The 9,571-nt window shown below is 45.5% G+C and overlaps 1 protein-coding gene across 1 annotated transcript in view; it reads right to left on the bottom strand.

Annotated features, from left to right (window-relative positions):
- DZIP1 (DAZ interacting zinc finger protein 1) overlaps nucleotides 1-5,978 on the bottom strand; it is a 37,502-nt gene extending 31,524 nt beyond the window's left edge. Inside the window, exons 1-3 of the mRNA XM_029960998.1 lie at nucleotides 5,250-5,978; nucleotides 4,935-5,045; nucleotides 459-543 (exon numbers count right to left, since the gene is read on the bottom strand). Of these exons, the coding sequence (XP_029816858.1) occupies nucleotides 459-543; nucleotides 4,935-5,045; nucleotides 5,250-5,978 (925 nt within the window). The remainder of the gene's footprint in view (nucleotides 1-458; nucleotides 544-4,934; nucleotides 5,046-5,249) is intronic.
- Between the last annotated feature and the right edge of the window lie 3,593 nt (nucleotides 5,979-9,571).

Here is a 9,571-nt window from a genome sequence, read left to right on the forward strand (position 1 = left end):
CTGCTTTCTTCTTCCAATATATTCACGCTTCCTCAGGTGCTTACTCAGACCCCTCTCCTGTTGCTGTTGGTTTATTTGCCTAAGCTACAGTTCAGACCTCTCTAGGTTCTTCACACTTTTTCTCCTCCCAAATGCTTCCTAGTTGATTTCTAATCACTGCCATTGTTAGTCCTTAGCAATAAATCACAAGCATGCAGCCTAAAGAATTTAGAGATGAATGAAACTTTGAGAGCATTGTTTTCAAATTAAATTATTTTCCAGAGACTGAAACATGTTGCCCAGTACAATTTGTCCATCAATGTTGCTTGCATTCATACAAACTGTGAGCTGCCACCTAAAAATGAAAACTGAAAATTATTCTTCCAAGTTACAAAAAATCATGGACTGCACATCCTCACTATATTTATACTTTTCTGAACTACTTCTCTTAATTTTTTTGGCAACATTAAAGTACATACCTATCTCAGACTCTCCCGGATGACGCCTTTGAATGTGACTTTGTAAAAAGGAGTAGGTCATAAAAGCCTTTTCACAAAACTGACACTAAAAAAAAAGGCATTAAAAACATATTAGTAACATAGTAAAATATAGTGGTTAAGGTTTCTAACACATCATTACATTGTCCATATGTCAAAAGAAGGTAACTTTAATAAATTCCATATCATAAGAACAAGGACTAAAACTCCCAGGGTGCCCAATTTCTGTAAAGTTATCAGTATATTAAGTGCTATCTGAAGTCTTATAGTGATGGTCATGAGCAAGAATCTCATTGTGCTAGGCACTGTACAAACTCTGAACAAAAAAGACTCTGGCCAAGCAAGTTCAAATTCAGATATAAACCCTATAAACTATAAGGAAAAAGTAAGACACTATTCAGCAAAATACGCAGACATCACCAACAAGCAGCTCAGGTGTTCTTAAGATTCCTGTAATACAACAAAGTAGACCACCATCTAGCTGGAAAAAAATCACTAAAGATGGGTTTGAGTATACATAAATGAGTTGTAGAATGGCAATACTCAAAGGACCATAGATATGTAAAGAACTCAGACATTTCAATGAAGGGAAGGTAACGGTACACAATTTTGTAAGAAAAGGTATGTACATTAGTATGCTACCTAGCATCCTTCTGAAGCACAGAGCTATTTCAATTACTGTTTCTATAATTTACTTACTAGTTTTGAAATTAAATTTTAAGTCAAATTTGCATCCTACTCTTTTTAAAATATCTTTTTTGTTCACCTTCAAAATGCTTTCTACTAATGTTCAGAATATTAAGAATAGATGGGTAGTATAAGGACAGAAGATACATCTACAAACTTTGTAACATACTTGTTAAGACTATGAATGAGGGTTCCTCATCACTTTAGGTAAGTTTGTTCATTACCTCTATCTCATACCTTTTTTCAAAGTATCAATGCTAGAAGAAGGATCCAGGGAACCATAAGCCTGTTAGTCTGACCTCAGTGCCTGGCAAGGTTATGGCACAGATCATCCTGAGTACAATCACACGACACAAATGACCAAGGGATCAGGCCCACACAGCATGAGTTTAGGAAAGGCAGGCCCTGCCTGACCAACCTGATCTCCTTTTATGACCAGGATGGCATCCGGTCACTACTGGTGTTCCCCAGTGCTCAGTATTGGGGCCAGTCCTGTTTATTATCTTTACTATTGATGTGGATGAGGGTATCGAGTGCACTCTCAGTAAATTCACAGACAACACCAAATTTGGAGAGAATGTTGATCTGATGGAGGGTAGGATCCCTGCAGAGGCATCTGGATAGGATGGATCAATGAGCTGAGGCCAACTGCATGAGGTTCAACAAGACCAAGTGCTGAGTCCTGCACTTGGGTCACAACAACCTCACACAGCACTACAGGCTGGGGGAAGAGTGGCTGGAAAACTGCCCAGCGGAGAATGACCTGGAAGTGCTGGTTGACAGCTGCTGAACATGAGCCAGCAGTGTGCCCAGGTGGCCAAGAAGGCCAATGGCATCCTGGCCTGTATCAGAAATAGTGTAGCCAGCAGGACCAGGGCAGCAATTATCCCCTTGTACTTGGCACTGGTGAGGCCACACTTTGAATCCTGTGTTCAGTTCTGGGTCCCTCACTACAAGAAAGACATTGAGGTGTTGGAGCGAGTCCAAAGAAGGGCAATGGAGCTGGTGAAGGGTCTGAGGGATAAGTCCTATGAGAAGCAGCTGAGGGAGCTGGTGTTGTTTAGCCTGGAGAAAAAGAGGCCCAGGGGAGACCTTACCATTCTACACAACTACCTGAAAGGAGGTTGAAGCCAGGTGGGGGTCGACCTCTTCTCCCAGGCAACTAGAGACAGGACAAGAGAGAGGATTTATACTCAGGTTGTGCCAGGAGAGGTTTAGGTTGGACATTAGGAAGAATTTCTTCATGAAAAGGGTTGTTAAATATTGGAATGGACTGCCCAGGGAGGTGGTGGAGCCATCATCCCTGTAGGTGTTCAAGAAATGAGTGGACATCACACTTTGTGCTATAGTCTAGTTGACAAGTGTTGATCGGACAAAGACTGGACTTGAGGATCTCAGAGGTCTTTTCCAAACTAAGCGATTTTGTGATTCTGTGAAATTCTCAGATTTCACATAATATTTAAATTGTTTCTACTGGTAATCAGGTGTCCTATAAAATACATCCTTCAGTAAACACTAAAGCCATGAATAATAAAGACAAATTTTGTTGGACAAATGCAAACAAGTCCTAATGTAAAACCCAAGTGAAGTGATATAGTATGGCAGCCTTACTGCCAACCAAGAGGGAGCTTACAGTGTAACAGATTGCACATGGTTTATGGAATGAAATTGACTGTGAAATAATGTTATCCATTCAACCAAAAACTTATGTCAGTTTGACTTGCTGGCAGTGAAAGAAAGCTTTTACTGCAGGAATCAGGATTAACACAGGGAATATTTAAGTTTTGAATAATGTAACACTTTTCTTGTAACTACTTTTTACAGTGTTAGCCACAATGTGCACTTTATGCCTATGTTGTACATGTGAATATAAGGTTTCTTAGCAAAATATCAAAAAAGTGAAAAATGTTATTTAAAATTAAATTTGTATTACTCAGATCAAGGTATTGACCAACAAGTGTTAAATTTATGACTTGTAGGTACTGGTACCATTTTATAGTAGTATTTCATGGTTAAACTTATATTGGTGGTAGATTAAAGGCATTACATCTGAATTCCAAAGCACGGTTACATAAACTATAAAGTGCACCTCCACTAAAAAAGGACAGTAACTATTTACAGGCTTATTTGCAAAACATCCAAGACTTTGAGGGGATGGAATCTGAACTATCCTCTCAGGAACACCAGTAAAATCCCTATTATCTGGCACTGCAGATCGGCCAAGATCAAGGCGCAGATAAATATTACACAACTATTGTTCACTGATCACACCGTTACCCTGCATTTACGAACACCAGGAAGAATTTAGTTTAGGTCTGGCATTCACACTCAGAATACTGAAAACACTGTAGGAACTTCAAGTATTCAATCACTCCCTAAACTCACTTTTCCTAAGTGAACCTAAATAAGTTCTAGAGACAAGAAATTACTAACAGAAGGGAAAGAAAGTGTGGGGGGGGTAGAGCAGGGCAGAAGTTTACTTTATATGAAATTAATATTACAAATGGGAAATAGGTTTCCATCTCTTCTTTACTGCAAACTCACTGAACAGAAGATAAGTGATGAGACAAGTTCACTACCATGTTCTTCAGCTTCCACAGAGACATACTACAAATATTTCAGGAACACTTGATGATATTTGGCAATCACAGTATGGGAATTATTTCAGTTTACATATAAATGATGCATGCAATCAGTTTTGTTTTGCAACACAGGACAAACTGCTCTGTAAGTTGTATAAAGGTTTTTTAAAATAATACCACATCAGCAGCTTGTCCTTAAGACTAACACTCAAATGTGTGGAGACAAGGTTCCCATGAACCTTACCATATTCATAGTTCTACTCTTGGGGCATAAGGTATCTTTTCCCTTAGAGAAACACTTGATCCAACTTAGCTGAGGTCTTACAAAATTAAACTTTGCCTATAACTTTAAACACACAGACACAAAGAGCTAGCCTGAAATCATGTCAAGTCTGTGTCCAGTGTACTCTTTAGACTTCAGACTACATTTGAAGCTGTAATTTGCTTTCCTGAAATCTGCTGGAAAATGCTAAAGCTGAAAAATATTTAAACTGAACTATTACACCCACAAGACAAAAATCCCTCCCAAAAAACCAAAGTGCCATGACACTGACAGAACAGCAATGTACTAAGGCTCTTATGGGAGGCACTTAAGGAACAGATTGTTGTCTACAACACAGATTGTTGTGGAATCAGGGATGAGCTATGTCACTGGAGCTCTTTACCATCGTGCCTAAGTCACCTCTGAGTCACACACAAGCAGAAACTTTGTGCCTGGAGAACATCAGTGCAAGAAAGTGACTGCTCACAGACAGTACATTACTGCTTAGCATCAGTTCTGATGTACTTGCCCTGTGTGTTTTCTGACCATGCAGCTGACAGACAAGGAAAAACAGCAAGAGATGTCAGTAACACCTTTATCACAGGTTTTGCAAGTGTGTGTATCTGATGCTTGAGATGCACCAAAAGTGAATCCAAGAATAAAGAGCACTTCTTAGTAAAAAGAGGATTTGTTAAAGATGATCTATTGCAAATGTCTGTGATAACAGCCAAACACCTGTGAAACGTGGATGAGAAACAAGTGCAAGCCACTTATTTCCTTTTGTAAGGTCACTGGTCCTGGAAGCTCCAGTCTTTCACCCAGCAAGTGACTGCACCCCAGCAGAGCAGGACCACTCTGCCACTCGTCCCAGCAGGCTCAGAGTTGGCAAGGTGGGGGTGACTGGGCCACCAGGACCTCTCCTCTCACCTGGTGGTAGTTGGCTCGGGCCTCCAGCATCATCTGCTGGGTGCTGATCATCTTCTTCCTCCGCCGGCACTCTTCCTTGAGCCCCTGGATCTCCTGCAAGCGCTGGGCCTTCTGCCAGCTGTCGCGCAGGGGGGGGGGGGGGGGGGGGGGGGGGGGGGGGGGGGGGGGGGGGGGGGGGGGGGGGGAGGGGGGGGGGGGGGTCGGGGGGAGTGGGGGGGGGGGGTGGGGAGGGGGGGGGGGGGGGGGGGGGGGGGGGGGGGGGGGGGGGGGGGGGGGGGGGGGGGGGGGGGGGGGGGGGGGGGGCTGGGCTTGTGCCTCTCGCAGGGCTCCTCCAGGCTGCGAGCTGGGTCGCTGAGGTATTCCTGGGAGTGCAGCAGGTAATCCGGTGCAGAAGCTGCGCCAGCGCAGCAGTTTCAGCAGCAGCGGGTCGGCGGGGCCCTGGCAGTGCGGGCAGCGCTCCCGCTCGGGCCTGCAGGAAGGTGACGTGCTCCAGGTTGCAGCCTGCAGGGCCGCCAAGATCCCCTCCGCGACACCCGCTCCAAACGTCACGGCGCTGAGCCGCCGCCAAGTCCGGGGCCTCGTGCCGCGCGCGAACTGAAACGCCGGGAACGCCGCCGCGCCGCGCCCGGGCCCCCGCGGCCGGAGGGTGGTAATGTGCGCTTGGGAGAAGGGCTGCGGGAGAGAGACCGGATCAGCCCGGGCCGGCACCCCCGCCCCGGCCGCCCGCCCCGCGCTCACCATGTCCGCGCTCCCGTCACTCGGCTCCGCTCTGGCGCCCCGGGCGTCCTCCGTGTCCGCTATGGCAGCCCGGCCTGCGGGAGATGGCTGCAGTGACGCCGGATGTGACACCGCTCCCCCGTGCCCTTCGGCCTCCTTGCTCCCGCAACAATCCCGTCCCCTTCCCCTCCCTGCATCCTCCTCCCCCGGCCCCTCCCCAGCCTCCTGGCAGTGCCCCCGCTCAGCAGCCACCTCCTCTCTCCCGCGGGTCCCAGTGCTCGTCCTGCACCGCGGACCGTACGCTCGCACCAGTGCATCCTTGACCATCTTCACACGCTACTCGCACCAACAAACATCCTCGGCTACGCTGTTACCCATGTGCACCCTTAACACAGCTACACAGCGTATGCTTTCTCTCTCCACATTCCCTTCACTTCTGTGAAATCTATACATATCACCCTACAGACACATTTCATTGCATCAAGGTGCCTCCCCACCCAACACCCTGTGCCTCCTCCATGCTGTTCCTGACTCAAACCTTTCTCACTCCACCATAACATTACAGTCCCCTATCCCTCTGCTGTCCTATGCCCTTCTCCAGCCTTGTCTACTCCTCTGTCTCCCAGATGTGATGATACCCATCGCTTCTGCACCATCAGCATACGTACATATACCATTTCTCTATTCATCTGCTTCATGCTGCTGTACCCTCACATGCCTCAGCTGGTAGCTCCATGCAATCTCTCCAGTGCAACTCCATAGCCCTCCCAATGCCCACACACCAACCTCCTGCCAAGTTCTTTCAAACGCCTTCCTCACCTAGCACAGTCACACCGCCTTTGCATGCCACTACCACATGCTCTCCTCACTCATCACACCAACATGCCTCTCTCTGCCTGGTATCACCACATACCAGACCATATCTTAAAACCATATAACCCTACAGCCTGCCATTCCTGCCTCACTCTACTGATTCCAAACACTTCAGCCCCATGAAGCACCTCATGGCTTGCATACATCACCTACTTCACCATTTACGCCCAAATACTTTCCTTCAAGGCAACCAACAACTGCTGCTTATATCCCTGTCCCACCACAATTCCCAGTACTCCCCAGTTCAGCATTCCCATCGCTCCTGCTTAGTTGCTTCAAATAGTGTTCCCAAGCAGAACCATCCTTCTTCTCTATTATACAAAATTACCCTGTCCCCTCACTCATCCTCACCACTCGTCTCCAAAAGCCTGCTCTTTCTGTTACCATTTCTTAATATTTCAGTCACCTATCCTACCTCTGCCTTACCACCATGTTCCACGTTTATACCTCCCTAACTTTTCAGTCCCTTCCACACACACTTTAGTTTCTCATCCTCCCGGTCATTCCTAGATAAATACCTCTCAAAGAACATTCACACAATATATATCTGATCATACCATCATGCCATAGGTTCCTCTACATCATGCATCATAGACTCACAGAGATGTTCTCAAGGGACCTCTAGTGATCATCATCCAGTCCAAATTTCTGCCGGACACTAGTTCACATCACCTGTGGCATTTAAGATGAACAAACAGTCTATGATCTTTCCAGACAACCTGTTGCATGGCTGTGCTCTCCTGACAAAAACAATGTTGTTATAGGTACTAATACAAGGACCCTCACAACTTACCAGCTCCTTAGTTTTATGTAGGTTTTTATGTTGGGTTTTGTGCCAAAAAACTTTTCCCACATATATGAATTGATGCAACAAAATACACCTGGCCTCATTTAATTCTCCCATCATAGCAGACAAACAACAGGAAAAGAAAAAGGAAAAGTTATTTCAGTTGGAAGAGACCTATGATCATCGGCTAGTCCAATTGCCTGACACTTCAGGGCAGACCAAAAGTTAAAGCATGTTCTTCAAGGGCATTTGTTACGACCCGCCCCAGAAAAGGGGGGGATAACCCAGGTTCTTATTAATAAATCCCTTGGGGTGGATTAGAGTGAAACGACACTGAATAATTGGTGTTTGAAAACATATATATGTAGGGTTTATTTTAGAACAATTTTGTTTCAAAGATAAACAGGTATTTTAGCATTTTGGGTGTTATCATCTATATCTATCACCTATAGTAATATGGCATAAAGGTAACCTTTGGTGAAAATGCATAAAGGTGAGAAAGAGAAAGACAGGATAAGGGTAAAGGAGAGTAAGGAAAAAGAAAAGATGAGAGTGGAAAAATGTATATAGTCACGGCCCACTGGATCCAGCAATGGAACCTGATAGTCCTAAAAGTGATTTGCTGGCGGTGGGGGAGAAGAAAAAAGCCAAACCCCCAAAGAAGTTACCAGTTGATATATACTTCCAGAACACTTTTGCACCTCCCCTGCAGCGGGGAGTTTTCCATGGAATAGTGTCATGGGCCATGACATGAACACCCAATATTTTTTCCCACCTTTCAAGATTGGCAGGGGGCGGATGGGCATGCCATGAACCCTCAACATCTCCTGGGCCCTAGTGTCCATTCTCAACCTCCCCAGCACATCTCTGAACCATTCCCGCACATCCTATCACTGGATCCCAGGGAGAATTGATCACTCTTCACTCCCCTCCAAAGGAAGTTGTAAAGAGCAATGAGGTCACTCCTCAGCCTCCTTTTCTCAAAACTGGACAAGCCCAGAGTCCTCAGCCACTCCTCACAGGACTGGCTTCCAGCCCTTAAACCAGCTTTGCTGCCCTGTCCTGGACACATTCAAGGACCTCACATCCTTCTAAATGGTGGGGCCTAGAACTGCACACAGCACTCCACCTGAGGCTGCACTAATGCTAAAAATAGAGTGATAATCACCTCTTTTGACTGTCTGGTTATGCTCTGTTGGATGCATGCAAGTATATACAGCCAACTCACGGTCAGGGCAACCCCTGGGACTGTGGTGGTCCCCATGAGCTCTGCTCTCCATACTCACTGACTACATTCTGGCTCGGTGTCAAGAGGTAAGCAGGCCGTGCATACCTATTCCTCCTTAAGGAAACTGCCACATAGCAGACTCATGCTCTGACAGGGAGGAATGGGGCTCTGTTACTGAACACACGCAGCAGAAGTGTCTTCCTTGCAGTCAGCACACCCAGTGTGCATCCCAAAACCACAACCACAGGACACACCTTCTGGTTCACAGCACAGACCCAAGCATTTCCTTCAGTGCTCAGCTACCAAAACCCTACGCCAGCCAGTACCAAAAGACTCAGATCAGTCTCAGGGAGAGTCCAACACTCAGGGTCCAACTTCTATCAGTCTCCCCCATTCTTCACACCCACATCCACCCCCCACACAAAAGAAAATACGGAGGAGATTCCTTTCTTTCCATATCCACAGAGAACCACGAAGACCTCTCTTCTGTTATTGAAAAGTTACACCCTTCCGTTTTCCCCACTTTTATAAAAAGTTTGAAATCAACCTTTCCAATAATACATCTAGGCTCAACACAAGGTTACATTAATTTACAAAATGAATTTCAATGTATCAGAAATATGAACAGAGAAGTTAATAACATGAACTCAGAACAGCAAACCGTCCTGCTTGTTGGCTCAAGCCACCCTGGAAGGTAATGCTCCAAAATACTGTGGCACTACAACTTGGTTTTGGACCTTTAACCTTAAGGCTACTGGCCATACTTTACTGCAATACCTGAAGTCCAGTTAAATTCATTGTTTTAAATTTAGAAAGATATTGTGTGGTGTTTGCAACATTAAGTCTTCTCCTGCAAGGATGACATTTTTGTCACCTCCTTTTTCATGAAAAGGGTCTCCAGCAAATTTCTACCTTCAAAGAAATCTATTTAACATTTTTTATATGTATCAAATATGGATCTGAACTTTGCACTGCTCTAAGTCCTTAAGTAAGAATATACACTGTTAATCTTCTTCAGAGCTATTCCTAATA

This window comes from Manacus vitellinus, unplaced genomic scaffold (assembly GCF_001715985.3).
Source record: "Manacus vitellinus isolate BGI_N305 unplaced genomic scaffold, ASM171598v3 scaffold_2_pilon, whole genome shotgun sequence".
Classification (NCBI taxonomy): domain Eukaryota; kingdom Metazoa; phylum Chordata; class Aves; order Passeriformes; family Pipridae; genus Manacus; species Manacus vitellinus.